General features: G+C 36.4%; 1 protein-coding gene across 2 annotated transcripts in view; it reads right to left on the bottom strand.

The window, feature by feature from the left end:
• Positions 1-14,462: 14,462 nt before the first annotated feature.
• The window catches only part of Sp4 (Sp4 transcription factor), a 63,072-nt gene continuing 55,922 nt past the window's right edge, over positions 14,463-21,612 (bottom strand). For both annotated transcript variants that reach the window (XM_021728750.3, XM_005328797.5), the window contains exon 6: positions 14,463-17,918. In XM_021728750.3, the coding sequence (XP_021584425.1) occupies positions 17,671-17,918 (248 nt within the window). In that variant the 3' untranslated portion in view covers positions 14,463-17,670. The remainder of the gene's footprint in view (positions 17,919-21,612) is intronic.

The raw sequence follows: 21,612 nt of genomic DNA on the forward strand, positions 1-21,612 counted from the left end.
ATTATGCTGGTAATGAACTATTCCAGGATATAGAATATCACATGGAACTGGCTCATTCTCAACTCTCCAAGGTTTAATGTGTCTTCGTTTATGCCTCCAATTCTACCAGCACCAACGATCCCCTCCCCCAACTACCACCAGTAATTTCAGGTGGGTATCAAGAGGGTTGCTCCCCTCTGTGACAATCACAGTCAGGGTTGCCTGGGCTGGGAGATGCTGGGTAAAGCATTTCTGTAGTTGCACTGATCATTCTTTCCCCAACACCTCCCTAGCCTTTCATTCCTCGTGTAAAGTGGAGGATGCAGACAAAGTAAGCCTTTGTGAACATTTGGTTTGTCCTGAGACGCAGAAGATCAAAGTCTAACAGGAGAAAGGTAGAACAAAAAGGAAATAATAAGTATGACTTTAAATGAACTTAACTGATTCCATGATGCACCTTTCACCCCACATTATAGTATCTTTCTAATTAGGGTCTCTCTTACATTTTCGATCCACCAGGAGACAAGTCCTTTGTAGTTATTATTGCCCATACACCTGCAGCAGTGCCAAGGTCTCAGCTGGGCACAAGATCAGGAGAGACTCACACACCTTCGTAGGTTCAAACAGCAATTCTTTATTCCCGCTCTCACACCGCCTCCACACAGGTCCAGGGGCAATCACGTTCTACCGTCTCCCGCACAATTCACCTACTCCACGAGGCTATCTCCAAATTCCATTTTAATCTCTCGAGAACTCAACGGGAACAAGCAGCAGGAACACCCTAATCCCAGCAATAATCTTCAACCTCCAACTTCCCTAAAAACCCATTATCTTAAACTAGCAATGCCTTAAACTCAAGGAGCCGGTTACTTCCTCAAACCTGATCAGCTCTAAACCCCGATCTGCCTTGGTCCTTGAGCAAGGTCACCTTATTAAAGCATGCATGCAATGTCCCATCAAATGTCCTCTAAGCAGCATGGGGTACACTTGGCAAGGAAATTTCGATGCGTCATTCCTACTTGACAATGGCCCTCAGCACAGCAGAACTTGCAGAATGGATAGAGTCAGTAGAGAGGAAACTCCTGGAGATGAAAGTGGAGCACCCTTTCAAGAAAAGCCTCATCTATATTATAACAAATCCCACTGTTATGTATCATTACAATGTGCCAATAAAAAGGGGAAAAATTTTTAAAAATTTTAAAAACCAAAACAACCATGAAAATAAAAAAAGCTGTATCATCAATGCTCATCATGATGCAGAAGATGGTATTGGTTGAGAATTGATGACTCATGCTATATTCATTATCTACTGTTATATAAGAAATTACCTCCAAAATACAACCTGAAACAACATTTATCGGCTCATGTGGTTTCTGTTGATCACAAATCTGTAAGGGGTTTAGTAGGGTATTCTAGGTCAAGGCTCCCTTTGAGGTTGTAGTCAAAATGTGGGCTGAGGCTGCAGCCTCCGAACAGAGTGCCCTACTTCCTCCAGGCCCACAGACGTGCCAGCTCCTCGCCACCTCTGGATACAGTTGGCTATGACATGGCAGATGGTCTACCGCAAAGTGTCCAATCAGGAGAACAACTAAAAGAGAAGCTACAGTGACTTCAAATAAACGAGTCCCTGAAATTGCATACTGTCACATCCACTTTATTCTATTGATTGGAAGAAAGTCATTCAGTGCAGTCCAACACTCAATGGGAAGGGAATTAATTAGTCTCCACCTACTGAGAGGAGGAGTATCAAAAAGAATTAGAAGGGCTTCCCCACCACCCAGACCCCTGGATTGAACTCAGGGGCTCTCTATCTCTGGTCACATCACTATCCTTTTTATTTTTTGAGACAAGGTCTTGCTAAATTGTCTACACTGACCTCAAAGTTATGATCCTCCTGCCTCAGCCTCCTGAGTAGCTTTAATGTTGTAGTTTTAATACTACCTCTCTCAGGCAAAATATGATTAGAAAGTGATAAGAAGACACAATTTCATATTTGTGTGTGTGTGTGTGTATGTGTGTGTGTGTGTGTGTGTGTGTGTATGTATGTATTTTTTTGGATACTGGGATTGAACCCAAGAGCACTTAACCACTGAGCCACATTACCATTCCTTTTTATTTTTTATTTTGAGACAGGGTCTCACTAAATTTCACACTAAGTTGCTTAGGATCTTGCTAAATAATTGAGGCTGACTTTGAACTATGCACCTCTTGCCTCAGCCTCTGGAGCTGCTGAGATTACAGGCATGTACCACTACATCCAGCTCATTTATATTTTAATTATGTAAAAGAGCAATACATGATAAAATATCTAAGTTAATCTTGGAAAGACCCTTCATAAGTGCAAAAGAAAATTTGTAAGTTATATTAAAGCACTGTGTTGCTGTATGATTGCCAGAGTATTTTCAGTGGTATATAATCAACCACGGGGCAGAGCAGAGCTGCTGCCCTGCTGCCCACGCCTGCAAGGTAGGCAGACCTGCAATTGACCCGCAGAACAGCCCAGCGGCCTGCCCGCGTAGTAGACACATCACCCAAATTGCAGGAGGGGCAGAGCAGAGCCGCCACCTGCACTGTAAGGTAGGCAGACCTGTGACCGACCGGCAGAACAGGCCCAGCGGCCCACTGGCATGGTAGACACATCACCCCAATTGGAGGAAGGGCCCAGCTGCCGTCCACAAGGAAGGCAGAGCGCACGTCCTGGAGAAGGGGCCCAGCGACCCTCCAGCCTAGTTGAAAGATCACCCCAATTGCAGGAGGGGCACAGCCGCGGCCCACGCCTGCAAGGTAGGCAGACCATGTGACCTGGAGAAGGGGTCCAGCGGCCCGCTGGCATGATAGACAGATCACCCCAATTGGAGGAGGAGCACAGCCGCTGCCCACCCCTGCAAGGGAGACTTTGAAACTATACAAAAGCAATATAAATATATAGGGGGAAAATTCAATAACACAACAGTTTCACCAAGCAGAAAGAAACTCGAGCAGTATGAAAAGACAAGGAAAGAAAGGACCACAAGCAATGCAGGTCAACTCAACCTTAGAAGAGGTAATAGCTGCAGCAGATGGAATGTCAGATAAAGAATTCAGGATTTACATGCTTCAGATGATATGGAGTCTCAAGGAAGACATTAGACAGCAAAATCAGATAATGAAAGATCACTTCAACAATGAATTACATAAACAAATCCAAGAAGCAAAAGATCAACTATACAGGGAGATAGAGGTTATAAAAAACAAACAAACAGAATTCTTAGAAATGCAGGAAGCAATAAACCAACTTAAAAACTCAAATGAGAATACTACCAGCAGAGTAGAACACTTAGAAGATAGAACATCAGACAATGAAGACAAAGTATTTCAACTTGAAAAGAACATAGACAGCTCAGCGAGACTCTTAAGTAACCATGAGCAGAACATCCAAGAAATATGAGATAACATAAAGAGACCAAACTTAAGAGTCATTGGGATACAGGAAGGTATAGAGATCCAAACCAAAGGAATGAGCAATCTGTTCAATGAAATAATATGAGAAAACTTCCCAGACTTGAAGAATGAGACAGAATCCCAAATCCTAGAAGCCTACAGGATGCCAAACATGCAAAATCATAAGAGATCCACACCTAGACACATTATAATGAAGATGTCCAACATACAGAATAAGGAGAGAATTTTAAAAGCTTCAAGAGAAAGGAAGCAGATTACATTTTGGGGTAAACCAATCAGGATAACAGCTGATCTTTCAACACAGACTCTGAAAGCTAGAAGATCCTAGAACAACATATTTCAAATGCTGAAAGAAAATGGGTTCCAACCCAAGAATTGTGTATCCAGCAAAATTAAGCTTCAGGATGGAAGATGAAATTAAAACCTTCCACGATAAACAAAAACTAAAAGAATTTGCAGCTAGAAAACATTTGCAGCTTCAAAACATCCTCGGCAAAACATTACAGAAGAGGAAATTGAAAATAACAATGAAAACCAACAGTGGGAGGTAGTACAGTAAAGGGAAAAAATAATCAAAGAGGAAAAAAAAACATGTTAAGTAACATAAATAAACAAATATGGCTGGAAGAACAATCCATATCTCAATAATAAATCTAAATGTTAATGGCTTAAGAGACACAGGCTAGTAGAGTGGATCAAAAAAAAAAAAAAGATCCAACAATATGCTGCCTATAGGAGATGCATTTGATAGGAAAACACATACATAGACTGAAGGTGAAGGTTGGGAAAAATCATATCACTCATATGGACTTCGGAAACAAGCAGGAGTGTCCATACTCATATCAAATAAAATAGATTTCAAGCCAAAGTTAATCAAAAGAGATAAAGAGGGACACTACATACTGCTCAAGGGAACCATACACCAACAAGACATAACAATCATAAATATATATGCCCCAAACAATGGTGCAGCTATGTTCATCAAGCAAACTCTTCTCAAGCTCAAGAGTCTAATAGACCACCGTACAATAATCATGGGAGACTTCAACACACCTCTCTCACCACTGGAGAGATCTTCCAAACAAAAGTTGAATAAGGAAACTATAGAACTCAATAACACAATTAATAACCTAGACTTAATTGACATATATAGAATATACCACCCAACATCAAGTAGTTACACCTTTTTCTCAGCAGCACATGGATCCTTCTCAAAAATAGATCATAAATTATGTCACAGGGCAACTCTTAGACAATATAAAGGAGTAGAGATAATATCATGCATCTTATCTAATCATAATAGAATGAAACTGAAAATCAATGATAAAAGAAGGAAGAAAAAATCATGCATCACTTGGAGAATGAACAATAGGTTACTGAATGATCAATGGGTTATAGAAGACATCAAGGAGGAAATTAAAAAATTCTTAGAGATAAATGAAAACACAGACACGACATATCGGAATCTATGGGACACATTGAAAGCAGTTCTAAGAGGAAAATTCATTGCTTGAAGTTCATTCCTTAAAAAAAGAGAAAACCAACAAATAAATGATCTCATACTTCATCTCAAAATCCTAGAAAAAGAAGAGCAAAACAATAGCAAAAGAAGTAGAAGGCAAGAAATAATTAAAATCAGAGCTGAAATTAATGAAATAAAAACAAAAGAAACAATTGAAAAAATTGACAAAACTAAAAGTTGGTTCTTTGAAAAAATAAATAAAATCGACAGACCCTTAGCCATGCTAACGAAGAGAAGAAGAGAGAGAACTCAAATTACTAGCATACGGCATGAAAAAGGCAACATCACAACAGACACTTCAGAAATACAGAAGATAATCAGAAATTATTTTGAATCCTTATACTCCAATAAAATAGAAGATAGTGAAGGCATCGATAAATTTCTTAAGTCATATGATCTGCCCAGATTGAGTCAGGAGGATATAGACAACCCAAACAGACCAATTTCAATTGAGGAAATAGAAGAAACCATCAAAAGATTACCAACTAAGAAAAGCCCAGGACCGGATGGGTATACAGCAGAGTTCTACAAAACCTTTAAAGAGGAACTAATACCAATACTTTTCAAGCTATTTCAGGAAATAGAAAAAGAGGGAGAACTTCCAAATTCATTCTATGAGGCCAACATCACCCTGATTCCTAAACCAGACAAAGATACTTCAAAGAAAGAAAACTACAGACCAATATCTCTAATGAACCTAGATGCAAAAATCCTCAATAAAATTCTGGCGAATCAGATTCAAAAACATATCAAAAAAATTGTGCACCATGATCAAGTAGGATTCATCCCTGGGATGCAAGGATGGTTCAATATACAAAAATCAATAAATGTTATTCACCACATCAATAGACTTAAAAATAAGAACCATATGATCATCTCGATAGATGCAGAAAAAGCATGAGACAAAGTACAGCATCCCTTTATGTTCAAAACTCTAGAAAAATTAGGGATAACAGTTACATACCTCAACATTGTAAAAGCAATTTATGCTAAGCCTTAGGCTAGCATCATTCTGAATGAAGAAAAATTGAAGGCATTCCTTCTAAAATCTGGAACAAGACAGGGATGCCCTCTCTCACCACTTCTGTTCAACATAGTTCTCAAAACACTGGCCAGAGCAATTAGACAGATGAAAGAAATTAAAGGCATAAAAATAGGAAAAGAAGAATTAAATTATTAGTATTTGCAGATGACATGATTCTATACCTAGCAGACCCAAAAGGTCTACAAAGAAACTATTAGAGCTAATAAATGAATTCAGCAAAGTGACAGGATATAAAATCAACATGCATAAATCAAAGGCATTCCTGTATATCAGCGACAAGTCCTCTAAAATGGAAATGAGGACAACCACTCCATTCACAATATCCTCAAAAAAAATAAAATACTTGGGAATCAACCTAACAAAAGAGGTGAAAGACTTATACAATGAAAACTACAGAATCCTAAAGAGAGAAATAGAATAAGATCTTAGAAGATGAAAAAATATACCCTGTTCATGGATAGGCAGAACTAACATCATCAAAATGGCAATATTACCAAAAGTTCTCTATAGGTTTAATGCAATGCCAATCAAAATCCCAATGGCATTTCTTGTAAAAATAGATAAAGCAATCATGAAATTCATATGGAAAAATAAAAGACCCAGAATAGCAAAAATAACTCTGAAGAGGAAGTGTGAATCAGGTGGTATAGTGATACCAGACTTCAAACTATACTACAGAGCAATAGTAACAAAAACAGCATGGTACTGGTACCAAAACAGGCGGATGGACCAATGGTACAGAATAGAGGACACAGAAACCAATCCACAATATTACAACTATCTTATATTTGATAAAGGGGCTAAAAGCGTGCAATGGAGGAAAGATAGCATCTTCAACAAATGGTGCTGGGAAAACTGGAAATCCATATGCAACAAAATGAAACTGAATCCCTTTCTCTCGCCATGCACAAAAGTTAACTCAAAATGGATCAAGGAGCTTGATATCAAATCAGAGACACTGTGTCTGATAGAAGAAAAAGTTGGCTACGATCTACAAATTCCTCAATAGGACAAATTCCTGATCCAAATTCCTCAATAGGACACCCATAGCACAAGAGTTAATAACTAGAATCAACAAATGGAACTTACTCAAACTAAAAAGTTTTTTCTCAGCAAAAGAAACAATAAGAGAGGTAAATAGGGAGCCTACATCCTGGGAACAAATCTTTATTCCTCACACTTCAGATAGAGCCCTAATATCCAGAGTATACAAAGAACTCAAAAAATTAAACAATAAGAAAACAAATCACCCAATCAACAAATGGGCCAAGGACCTGAACAGACACTTCTCAGAGGAGGACATACAATCAATCAACAAGTACATGAAAAAATGCTCACCATCTCTAGCAGTCAGAGAAATGCAAATCAAAACTACCCTAAGATACCATCTCACTCCAGTAAGATTGGCAGCCATTATGAAGTCAAACAACAAGTGCTGGTGAGGATGTGGGGAAAAGGGTACGCTTGTACATTGCTGGTGGGACTGCAAATTGGTGCGGCCAATTTGGAAAGCAGTATGGAGATTTCTTGGAAAGCTGGGAATGGAACCACCATTTGACCCAGCTATTCCCCTTCTCAGTCTATTCCCTAAAGACCTAAAAAGAGCATACTACAGGGACACTGCTACATCGATGTTCATAGCAGCACAATTCACCATAGCAAGACTGTGGAACCAGCCTAGATGCCCTTCAATAATACTCCATTGTGTATAAATGTGGCATTTATACACAATGGAGTATTACTCTGCATTAAAAAATGACAAAATCATAGAATTTGCAGGGAAATGGATGGCATTAGAGCAGATTATGCTAAGTGAAGCTAGCCAATCCCTAAAAAACAAATGCCAAATATCTTCTTTGATATAAGGAGAGTAACTAAGAACAGAGTAGGGAGAAAGAGCATGAGAAGAAGATTAACATTAAACAGGAATGAGAGGTGGGAGGGAAAGGGAGAGAGAAGGGAAATTGCATGGAAATGGAAGGAGACCCTCAGGGTTACACAAAATTACATACAAGAGGAAGTGAGGGGAAAGGGGAAAAAAAAACAAGGGGGAGAAATGAATTACAGTAGATGGAGTAGAGAGAGAAGAGGGGAGGGGAAGGGAGGGGAGGGGGGATAGTAGAGGATAGGAAAGGCATCAGAATACAACAGACACTAGTATGGCAATATGTAAATCAGTGTATGTGTAACCGATGTGAGTCTGCAATCTGTATACGGGGTAAAAATGGGAGTTCATAACCCACTTGAATCAAAATGTGAAATATGATATATCAAGAACTATGTAATGTTTTGAACAACCAACAATAAAAATTAAAATTAAAAACCACGTCTTAGATTTAATAAATACAGTGAAGATACTTTTTAAAATCTCTGAAAAGAAAGTTTAAGGAGCAATCACATTTATTCATATAATACCCCAATTGCAAAACTTAACCCATTTCTCTGATTTGCATTTTAAAATTGTTAAGGTATAATAATCCTTTATAAGGTATAATTTTTTTGTGTGTTTGGTTTTTGATAGTAGGGATTGAACACAAGGGTGCTTGGGAACTGAACTACAGCCGGGTGCAGTGGTGCACACTTGTAATCCCAGTGGCTCAGGAAGCCAGAGTAGGAGATTCTCAAGTTCAAAGCCAGCCTCAGTAACTTAACTAGACCCCATCTCAAAATAAAAAATAAATATAAAAAAATTTACAAGGGGTTAGGTATGTAGCTCAGTGGTTTAGAGTCTCTGTTCAATCCCTGGTACCAAAAAACAAAACCCTCAAAACCAGAAATGAACTACACCCCCACACATTGTTATTTTTTGAGACAGTGTCTCAATAAATTGTTGAGGGTCTCCCTAAATTGATGAGGTTGACCTCCAACTTGTGATCCTCCTGCCTCAGCCTCCTGAGTCAATGAGATTGTAGGCATGGGCCACCTTGCCCAGCATAATTTAATATGAAATGTTTTCTTACCCATGTTTTACAGGTATTTTTGAATCAACCCCAACTGTCTTGACGTGAAATGACTTCTCCACTTTCCCTTTCTCTTGATTTTCATAAGCCTTATGAAAATGCTATGTAACTTGCATGGGCTTTTTCACAAACTATATTAGCAGTTAATTGGATGTTTTTGAGTCTGGGTTTTCTATCCACATACTAAAGTCTGGGGCATAGGCAGAACATAAACCCACCCACCCAGGGTCCACTTTACAGAGGGACATCTGTATTACCACAGTGGTTCTTAAAACATTGAACTAATTCCATACCAAGAGGTGCTAGCACCTCTAATTCCTCAATATGCACCAAGACATCCATCTCATTTATATTTTTACCTATGTAAAATTTAATTAGTTTACTACCACCCCGAGATCTTCTCTAGATCAACAATAAAGGCAAGGGGAGGGAGGAGGGAGAGTTGCCCTGAGACCTTCTGATGGACGAACCTGTGCTGTGGCTTCTTAGTATTTTTACTGTCACCCACTGTCCAAGTTTGTTTGGGCTGCTGCAACAAAAATACTATAAACTAGGTGGCTTATAAACAATAAAAATTTATTTCTCACAGTTCTCAAGATTAAGAATTCCAAGATGAAAGTTCTGGTAGATTTGGCATCTGGGGATGGACTCTGGTTCATACATGGCAACTTCTCTCTGCGCTTTCACGTGGTGAAGAGGGTTAGCTAGCTCTCTGGGGCCTCTTTTATGAGGGCACCCCCATCACCTGTTCACCTCCAAAGGCCCACCTCTTAATATCATCGCCTTGAAGATTAGGTTTCAACATACAAATTTCTGAATTACGCAAACATCCAGACCATAGCTCCTTTGTATCTGATGAGAACCAATAATGCTTTCCCTCCTTTCTTTCTGTGTACTAGTCATTGAACCCAAGAGTGTTCTGCCTTTCAACTGCAATACCTAGCCCTTTTCAAAATTTTATATTGAGATAGTGTCTCACTAAATTGCCTAGGTTCACCTTGATCTTGGAATCCTCCTACCCAGCCTTCTAAGTAGCTGGTATTACAGGTGTGTGCTACTATGCCTGACTGCTTTTATGTTCATTTAAGGGAAATGAACTGAACTAGGAATAGGGCAGCTCTTCATTTAATATATGTCTAAATTTTGACTGATGGTTGTAAATTTTTATGAACAAAGCAATGTCCTTCAGATACAGTTTAGGCTTAGCTATCGTTCAGGTACAAAAAAATTAAAGCAATGAAGTTATTCGATTTTTTAAAGATCATAATTATTTTGGGAATATTCTGAATAATGCCAGAGTTAAATGACATTTTATGTTTCTCTTACAAGAGACCCAAACAAATGAATCATAAACCTGATCGTTATTTTCACTTAGAATAAAATGCATAAGCTGAAGATAATTTTATTTGAATATATTCTCTGGTGGGTTTTTTCTCACATCACTGATTCTTTAGAGAAACATCAAGGATCAGGGGTTCAAATATGCATAAAGTTTAAATGAAAATTAATATTTACAAAACAAATTTAAACATTAAATATTTAAAAATTAATATTATAAAATGAGATAACATTTTTCCTAAAAGTATAGACCACTATGTATGTCTACAAATGGTAACTTAAACAAAATTTTGAGGTTTGCTTATTTGTTTTTTAAAGTCAGAGTTTACATTTACAATTGGACACAATAAAAGTACTTCCAGCTATTTATGGAACTAATAGATGTACTTATATACACTGATAGTACAAATTGGCATTCACAATATTTTGAAAAGCAAAGCCAAACAAGCAAACAAAACAAAGAGAAATTCTTTCTGTAGGACCCCAGATCCTGTACTAGTCATGATTTGCTCCTTAAGTGTGAAAATTTAAGTAAGCTAATATATAGGTCATCATAATAGGGCTTAATTTTCTCACAATGTTATATTTCTGTCCACATAATTCAAGAAAAAAGCAACAACTGCAATACAAAAAACTTTCAAATTTAATCCTGAGTTATCAACCATAATTAGAAATACACATGATGCTCCACATCACATACACACATGTGAACTTGACAAAGAATACCCTAACGTAAAAAACTGGGAAGACATAACGTAGCTATGGTAAAGTTAACTCTTTACAATAGCACTGAATTGAATTGGAATGTTTTTCCAGTTAGCTTATTGTGTGTCTTTACAGTGTTTTCCTCAACAGTAGTGTGTTCAAACTTAAATTGACCAAATTCTTGGAAGCCTTGATGCCCTTTACAGAGCACCATGAATTACTGATGTATTTAGTTCTAGCATAAAATTATACAAGCTAGGAACAATTTTACCAGCAGAAAATATAACTTCATTATGGCTTCCACATCTCAAAAAATACTACTACTACTACAAATAAAATATTTATTAGATGGCATTTCATAGCAAGATTATAAATAACACAATCTAAACCAAACTAACCACCTAGAAAGGCATGATTCAGTGATGAATTGAAACAATTGCTCTTTTTCCCTGTATGCTGCTTTTGTCTGAACTTTGCTCCCAGATCTGATTTCTTAGCTGTCTTGAATCCTGTTCATTTCAATTTGGCCTCCCATTACCTCAGCCTAGGATCCCTCCTGTAGACATGGTCTTCCTGTGTTCCAATATCTCTGCAGTCTGTTTCTAGTGTGGCACATAGATTGGGATGCTCCAGGAAGATGATCATCATATAATTTTGAGGTTAGAGTACCCCACACTAGCTTACTATCCAGCCTTCTAAGTTGCTGGTATTACAGGTATGTGCCACTATGCCTGACTGCTTTTATGTTCATTTAAGGGAAATGAACTGAACTAGGAATAGGGCAGCTCTTCATTTAATGTTTAAATTTTGACTGATGGTTGTAGATTTTTAAGAACAAAGCAAATACCTCCAGATGTAGTTTAGGTCTAGCTATCGTTACTGGTAGTTTGAGAAAAATACATGGTTGAAATGAGGAATTTCCACTGAAGTTTTTTTTTCCTTTGAGATTTTGAGAATTCACTTTTGCTTCTTTGCAAAAAATTTCAGCATTGGTCTGTTTGGAAACTATTCCATGCCCTCTCTGATAGTCTGGATGTTTGTGTCCTCCAAAATTTCTATGTTGAAACCTGATTACCACTCTCTCAGGAGATGGGCCTTTAAGAAGTGACTAGATTGTGAAAGTGGAACCCTCTTGAACAGGATTAGTGTCCTTACAAGAGGCCCCAGAAAGATGTTTTGCCCTTTCTACTTTCAAGGGCACAGCTAGAAGTGTGTCCAGAATGCATGGACCAGGCTCTCAGCAGGCACTGAATCTGCTGGCACTTCTGATCTTGGACTTCCAGCCTCTAGGAACTGTGAGAAATAAATTTCTATTGTTTATGCTATTTTGCCATAGTAGGCTGAACTAAGATAACCTCTGACTTTTGGATTCACTTATAGTTAATAGTAATAAATCCTCATATTAAACATTACTATTAGGTGCTTGATATGGTTTTGTTAACTTCTTAATAGATATGAGGTATCATGAGGTACCGATTTGCAAAAGATGCAGAAAAATAAAATAACTTGGCCAAGGATGAATGGTTAGTAAGCACCTAAATCAGGAACCCAGCCAGCCTAATTCTCAGACTCCCCATGGGGTACTCCCCATGGGGGAGTTAATGATCTCTGTCACAGTGCTTTGCTATCACCATGGAAAGCAACTCGGCATTCTAAACAGGTCTGTAGGTTCCTTCCTTTTTCTCCCCTTTCTCTTTGTTCCTTGGTTTCTTCCACTATTTCCACTTGAGATTACTCTCAGGTATCCAAATATGAATGATTTCATTAGCAGAGCCCAAGGCTTATGCTAATCTGCAAAACTTTTTAAAAAAGAATGGAAAAACAAGCCACAGACATTCTGCTACACAATTACAAGTTGGTTGTGTGTATATTAAGCAGACATTATTCCTCGAGCAGTAAATACTGCAATACATTATTCAAATTCATTGAGGAACAAAATATTTCACATCTGAAGCCTCTGCACCCCTATGATTAAGATTTGAACTTGTAAATAATAAGCTATACTGAATAAGCTTCCCCAACCCCCATGATATTGAAGTCATCTTTAATGATGGCATTGTAAACCACACCAAGGATACAGAAGTGTTGGGCTGGGCATCATAATTCATTGGTAGAGGATTTGCTTTGCCCAGATCCTATACTCCCCTGCATACAGGCGTACATGCACACATACAAAGTAATGTTCTTTAGCATTGCTTCAATTTCCCTATTTATTAGAGCAAAGTTCTATGTCAAAAAGCTATCCCATCTTTTGTAATTGTCTTGTGTGGTTAAAATTCCTAGAAGTTAAAAAGCCAGATTGCTACTATATTAAAAAAAATTAAACATTTTCTTAATTTTCTAGTTGCATTATCCTTTTTAAAAAATATTTTAGTTGTAGTTGGACACATACCTTTAATTTTTATGTGGCGCTGAGGATTGAACCCAGTGCCCCACATGTGCTAGGCGAGTGCTCTACTGCTGAGCCACAACCTGAGCCCCACACTATCCTTTTTTAAAAGAATATTTTAGTTGTCGATGGACACTTAATTAATTCATATGCAGTACTAAAAATCAAACTCAGTACCTTGCACGTGCTAGGAAGTACTCTACCACTGAGCTACAACCCCAGCCCACATTATACTCTTTTATACACTATCTTCCTGTTGCCTCCAAATGTAAATTTTTCAGGTAACAGAAATATATACTTTTGTTTTTGACAGAAAATCTATTAACAAAATGTATTTTTTGTGGTCTTATTTGGCAGAGTGACATAAATTCAACTGCTCCTTGATTTAGACATTGTTATGAACATACATTAAGTAGTAATATAACCATGCTTTTAGGGCTTTGCCATATAAGCTCTTTACCCAATACACTATAATGGACCCTGATTCCTAGAGATTTAAAGACTCTAGTTCTTGGCCAGTGGACCAGTTTACTTCCTTTTGGCCAGATATCCCTCAGCTGTTCCCTGCCCCCCTTTGCTGTTTATCTGAGCACTTGGAGATGTTGTTCACTGAAGTCACCAGTCTTCATTATGTCAGTTAGGTTCTCCATGAGATCTGCAAGGCTCTCCCAAGAGGAAGAGAGTTTTTGCTTACAGACTCTGTAGCATATATACACATGATCTACTTCTTAGTGCTTCTGTGAGCTTAAATAATATTTTAATGATTTTTTCGCTTTAGATCTTCCTATAATTCCCTAACATTTATTGCTGAAAATATTTAATAAAAAGTATCTCTAAATCAAAATTTAATTTCCATACATGTTCAAAGCAATAGTTACAAATAAACATGCAATTTGAAATGGTATTCTTTGGCGGTATGTTCAGAGAAATGGTGACCACATCTGAATACCAGGAATTATGAGGGATTGCCAATGCATTTTCTAGTGAGAAGCATTTTACTTTCCAGTGTTCACTGTGATAAAAAGGTTGATAGTTCAAACAATTTATTGCTTCTTTATAGTATACATAATTAAATGAAACATGTTAAACTCAAGGGAATTTTTAATAGGTTACTTGCAATTGTTATTGCAGGCAACAACTTGTACATGATTTTTATTTCCAAATCCACAAAAAACAAATTTTATACAAATCAGCACTGTAAAAATGTCAATTACAGCCCCAGAGGCTTTGCTGGCAGAGTAATTGTCTAAATTCTAGGATATGGGAAACAAGGTTTTTTCCTGGATTCATCTTTTTCTTTTTTTTCCATTTTCTTCTTCTTCTGCTTTTTTTTTTTTTTTACAAAAAAATTTACAAGTGAAATGTTACTACGAAACTTTTTATAAGGAATTTTTGCAAAACATTTACATTTTACCATCAACTATTTCTGTTTTAAAATCATTATGTAGATTTAATACCCTATGCTGCACATCAATTTATGTGGGATGACAACTTAGTGACATGCATAAAAAAACACCACAAGGCATTAAAATGGAGACTTAAATACAAATATTGTTGCAATAAAACAGTTATAAAATTGAAAAATAGGACCTAAACATCATGCTTATCTAAGTTTGACAAATTAACTTTTTCTCCTAGATTACACACTTTTATTACTGCTCTCATGAGAGTGTGATAAATAATGACTTAACATCAAGTTCTAATGTAATCAGCAACACATACACAAACCTAACCAAAGAAAGTATACTGTAAGAAAAAACTATTCTAACACTGGAGTTCTACCATGATAAATACATAGCTTTGCACTGATAATTACAATAAAGAAAAGTTTTATAATGGTGGCAAAGGGAATGAACAGTGAAATGCCATTAAACAAGACTCTACTGCACATCTGTGCCTTATTACTTATAACAGCTATATCCCACTGAGTCAAATAAAGGACATTGAAATTTACGATTCTTATAGACAGAAAAGTGGACTCAGAATGTTATGCAGAACAGACTGTCAAAATATTTCTAATTTCAGTGGTGAAATGTGCACCTGCTAACACAAATTAATATATTTTATATGCTATAAAGCTATCCAGATTCAGTTTGATAAATTTATAATAGGTCTTATTGTTGATTAAAAATAACTTCCATCTCTGATGAACATACATGGGTTTGCATTAAAACTGGTTCATGGAATAATGATTCAGAGTACTCATACTTGGTATTAACAACAACAAAAAGTGTCACTCGGAGGAAACATGATTAAAACATTAAGAAAGTTTCTTGCATAAAAAAATTTATAGCACTGATTGTGTAGCATAATGATAGATAAAATATATATTTGATGTTTCAGCTCCTATATAATAAAATTAAAATGAACACTACCAAATGCTCCTCTGTACCAAACAAAACAACAAACTGATTCTGATGTCTTAAAGCCAGATACATCAGCTGTTAAGAGTACATTAAATAAAATATACAAAACAATTTACAAAATCCAACTAAAATTTAAAGACTTTGTTACAAGTCTACAAAAGCTTTAAGAAACTTGAAATTTATAACCACAGTGTAAAAATTTTTTTTCCTTTAATCTCAAAGCTTTTTTATACAAACTGAAAGCACAAAAGACCTTCAGTTTTATATAACGCTACAAAGGGCTGGCCTAAAGTGTACATAGTGTAAACAGTGATCATTACAGTATTTCTCCTTCATCAAAAATACAAGAAACATCACAATTTTGGAAGAGAATTCACATGAGTAGTACTTTTCCTGAAATAATAAGAGAATGCACAAGAAAACATGTACCTATATTCAAACAGTCCCCAAACCAATGATGTTAATAAACCAAGCAGGTAAAAACTTTAGTTTTTAAATGGTCAATGTTATTTTTGATTCTGTGTAAATACTTTTAAAAACGGTAAGCATCTTACTAATGCTTAAGCTACCAGAATAATCCAATTTTTTTCATATGAAACTTTTGGCCATCTTTCCTAATAAGACCCCTTTCTATAAGATACTTGCATAAACGATGAAATACGTTTTTCTTTAGTCACTATTTGACTGTAATGTATTCTGATTCTTCAAAAATAATTTCTGCTTCATAATATATCTCTTATATATTTATTAGTCTGTGTAGACTTTAGGAAAAATTCAGTTATTGACATAATATGAAGACATTACTGTGATATAAATTCCTAATTAACCTTCTAGCACGGTACTCAAAATGGGAATGGCCAATTTTTAGTAAAGGAAAACAAAAAATTATAGTGTAGTTAAAAAATAATTTTCTGCTGACTTTGAAAAAAGTGTGATAATTCTTTCTTTGGCTACCAAGTCAAAGCATAAAGAATTCTGCACATTGTCAACATAAATCATATTTACAGAATATGAAACTACAAAATGATTTATAATCTATGCAAATATGTCCAATATAAACATTTAAAATGAAATTTTGTGGTTCAACCTAGGGTTAGGAATGTAATCAATCCTAACTTTAAAACAATGCACATTAAGTTGCTTCATTTTATTTTTCTGAAGCTATTATGAGTTGTTTAACCATTTTCTTCCCAGCATTTTCCTAAGGTTTCAACCTAAAATTTAACCTAAGATTTAGCTCTAAGTTCCTGTGTCTCCAAAATGGAGAAAGTAATTGGATTTCACTGATTGTCTGCATACACACTACTATAATGTAGTGGTAATAAAGATCTGAGATACATCTCAGATTATTGTTTTGGAACTTATCTAATTCAACTTTTGAAGGATTTCTAACATTTAGAAAAGACGGCCAAAACTATTTTGAGTTGATTTTCCAAAAATCAAGCTAAGGAAATATAATATTATCTCTATCATCAATTAACTATCTGTTTTCTGTGCTATAGAGAAAGAGGAAAAAAATTCACGTAAATTATTACTGCCTGAATTTATAACAAAGTACTTTCAAAGAAAATAAGTCCAATTAAGGTCCAGCCTGCAAACTACTGAGGTCTTTTTAAACATATTAATACATGATCTTTGAAAGGGGAGGATTCTGTTTAAAGGTTATGTGATACATATTTCCAAATAACTACAACTTATAGTATGGAGGAAATACTTTTCTACCTGTTTCCAGTATATTAGTTTGTTTTTGTATTTTAAAAAATTCAACACTTTATGTGTTGAACCAAAACCCTGGAATACTTAAAGAAGCCAAGAATAAAAACATGATTTCCTACTCTGTAATCCACTTGACCAGCCCATTTCCAGATTTTCAAAGGTGTGTAAACTTAAGTGCAGCACTAGAGGTCTCTGTTATAAATAACTTTTCAGAATTCTTCCATGTTGGTTGAAACATTGGGTGTTGCTGGATTCGAATCTTGAGAAATGGCTGCAACTGTGACAATTCTTGGGGAGCCAAGCACCTCTGTAACAGATGAGTCCAGTTCTCCCGAGGTAACAATGGCAAGAGCTGTCCCGCCTCCTTTCTTATTCTGGTGCGTTTTGACATGTTTGGAGAGATGATCGCTCCTCATAAACCTTTTAGAACATTCTGGGCATTCAAATCTTTTTTCACCTATAAGGAAAAACAGTAAATGAAGTTATATACATTTTACTTAAATAAAACTGTAATTTTCAATAATTTCTCTTCTGGTCATACCATACTTTTTCTATGGTATGATTTTTTTTTTTTTTGTATAGTTTACCTAGAAGCACAATGTTTTCTGTTTTTATTTTAAAATGCCATCAAACAAGTCCTACAGGAGAAAAATCAGTGAGTGAGAATACAATACTTAAGTTAAAGTCTTGGTTCTACTATGAACTAGAAATAAAAGCTGAACAAGTGAAAAAACTACTTTGGGTCTCAGTTTCCCCAATCAAAAGAATGCTTCTAATAGATGATCATGTCTACTCATCTTTAAAACTGTTACTTGAGTTTTAGTTTTAATCCCAAGGCATGAAATATTTTAGAACTATTTTAAATAAAGTAAGCCAGGAATTTAATATTGTATTGAGTTTTTCACAAGGTAAAAATGGGAAGCAAGAACATGCTGAATTTCAAATTAAATAAAGCTTTTAGGTTTCACAGAAAAATATTATTACTTTCTATTATACAAAGGGATCTTCATGCACTTATACAAACATGCACTCTTCAAAATGTAAGACAGTCCTAGTAGAACTACTTCAGTTCTCTGGAATAAAAACAGTTAACTATAAAAGAAAAAAAGGTCATCTTATTTTTGTGTAAAATGGACAAGGAATATTAAAAATATGGTTAACTAGTATATTCTCATATCTAAAATGGGTGACTATTAGCTTCTAAAATTGTTAGTTAATAAAACAAAGTGATGTTTTTCCAGTCTGTCAGAACTTGGATAATAAGAAAGTTCAGTTTAGCTGATTTCATTTTATGGATGTACCTTTGACATACCAAGACAAAATCTATAAGCTCAAGTTTGTCCAATCAGATATTTTCCCGTTGTATGTTTGCATTTACTTTTTTGAAATAGTAAACAATTAGATGAATTCTTAAAAGATATTCAAACTAAAAGGCAGTAAAGGGATATGAATATTACAAATACAGATGACATTTAGGTAAGGGTGAAAATATTAAATGCAGTTCAGGCTCAATCTTGAACTCCTTTACCTATTCAATGTTTTTATTTTTCTTTAAAAGAAAAAACTGTTCTGGGCACACTGGTACAGCCTGTAATCAATCTAGCTACTTGGAAGGTTGAGGCAGAAGGACTACAATTTGAGGCCAGCCTAGGCAACTTAGTGAAACCTTGTCTCAACATTAAAAGATAAAAAGGGCTGAGGGGGTATAACTCAGTGGTAGTGTGCCACAGGGTACCACCACCATGAGAGAGGGACAGAGAGGGAAAGAAGTAGAAAAATTTAAAAGAAAAAAAAATCTGTTAACCAATTTTAAAACTGGAAAAATTTTCAGCATCTGATTTTATATTTTATTTTATATATGAAAAAGCTGAGTTTCAGAAATTAATTTGCTTGAGAGTCATGCCATGTATTAGATTTACAGTCTGAATTCTTTATACTATTCTACCAGAGTGCAACTAAAGACTGATGTTACTTTATAGCAACAAAGGCTGTGAATTATCAAAATCAGATGGTGATAGCCTAAAGACATGGAATCATTCATAAGTACATAGCTGGAGATCAACCTGTACATAATGGCCATTTAACAAATATGTATTAATTGTGATATTCATAAACTCAGTAATTTTTCAATAACAGTCTGTAGATTATCTACAACATGCCAGGCACTGCTGATATGAAAAATAAACAAGTGAGCCTCTCACTTTAAGAAGCTTCCTTTTTCTTGAGAGTTACTTGTAACCATGTAGAGCTATCAGTCCCAAAGAAATTCTAGCGCTCAGATACTCAGTGGCAAATGGTAAGATAAAAGGGAAATAATGGTGATGTGGTTTGTGTTAGGATTTCCCATCTACTCAGTGGTGTGGGCATCCAGTTAATCTTAAGCAAGAAAAGTTTCCTAGAATCTCATATGTACAAATTATGTTGTATAATTCTTTTCATTAAGAGAATGACTCATTTCAGTTCATTAACCTTTTCCACAGAGAAGTAAGTTATTTTGTCAATTTCTAAATTTCCCACCCTCAGCAAACATTATCAGTATACTTTAACTCAAGGACATACTATAGTGCTTATACTAAGTATATATGATATCTTTTTAATAATTACTTGCTGAGGGCCATTACCAAGTAGGAATGACGCATCGAAATTTCCTTGCCAAGCGTACCCCATGCTGCTTAGAGTACATTTGATGGGACATTGCATGCATGCTTTAATGAGGTGACCTTGCTCAAGGACCTAGGCAGATCCGGGTTTAGAGCTGATCAGGTTTGAGGAAGTAACCGGCTCCTTGAGTTTAAGGCGTTGCCAGTTTAAGATAATGGGTTTTAGGGAAGTTGGAAGTTGAAGATTATTGCTGGGATTAGGGTGTTCCTGTTGCTTGTTCCCGTTGAGTTCTCGTGAGACTAAAATGGGATTTGGAGATAGCCTCGTGGAGTAGGTGAATTGTGCGGGAGATGGCAGAACGTGTTGGCCCCTGGACCTGTGTGGAGGCGGTGTGAGAGCGGGAATAAAGAATTGCTGTTTGAACCTACAAAGCTGTGAGTGCCTCGTGATTCTGGTGCCAAGCCGAGACATTGGCCTTGGCAATTACTTTTATAATTATTAACAATATGATTACTTTTTATAATTAATGCATCTAATTATCAAAACTATTGGTACTGGTTACTATGGTAGAGAGAATGATCCTATAAAGACATCCAATCCCTGAAACCTATAAATGTGTTACACGGTAAAAGAGACTTTGCCGATGTAACTAAGCTTATAGAGCTAATATAGGGGGAGTGTTCTGAATTATCTAAGTTGGCTGGTCACATGAGCTGGTCAAAGTAGAGGACTTACTTTACCTGGAGTCAGAGGATTAGAAGTGTGAGAGGGACCTGACCTGAGTAACTGGATGGGGTCACATGGCAAGACTGCAAAAAAAAAAAAAAATATGGGTAGTCTGCCTCTAAAAGCAAACACTGGGAGCTCAGTTGACAAGCAGCAAGGAAAAAGGGATCTTAGTCCTACCACTGCAAAAAGCTGAATTTTGCCAATGACTCGGCTTGGCACCAGAATCACGAGCCACCACACAGCTTTGTAGGTTCAAACAGCAATTCTTTATTCCAGCTCTCACACCGCCTCCACACAGGTCCAGGGACAATCGCATTCTGCCGTCTCCTGCACAATTCACCTACTCCACGAGGCTCTCTCCAAATCCCATTTTTATCTCACGAGAACTCAATGGGAACAAGCAGCAGGAACACCCTAATCCCAGCAATAATCTTCAACCTCTAACTTCCCTAAAACTCATTATCTTAAACTGGCAACGCCTTAAACTCAAGGAGCGGGTTACTTCCTCAAACCTGATCAGCTCTAAACCCCGATCTGCCTTGGTCCTTGAGCAAGGTCACCTTATTAAAGCATGCATGCAATGTCCCATCGAATGTCCTCTAAGCAGCATGGGGTACGCTTGGCAAGGAAATTTCGATGCGTCATTCCTACTTGGTAATGGCCCTCAGCAGAATTTAACTGCCAAGAGGAATGAGTTTGGAGCAGATACTTTCCCAGAGTCTTCATGAAAGAATGTGGCCCTGCTGACACCTGGATTCTGGTTCTGTGAGATGCTGAGAAGGGCCATCAACTGAGCCCACTCAGACTTCTGACCTAAAGAA

Source organism: Ictidomys tridecemlineatus, chromosome 2 (genome assembly GCF_052094955.1).
Source record: "Ictidomys tridecemlineatus isolate mIctTri1 chromosome 2, mIctTri1.hap1, whole genome shotgun sequence".
NCBI lineage: Eukaryota > Metazoa > Chordata > Mammalia > Rodentia > Sciuridae > Ictidomys > Ictidomys tridecemlineatus.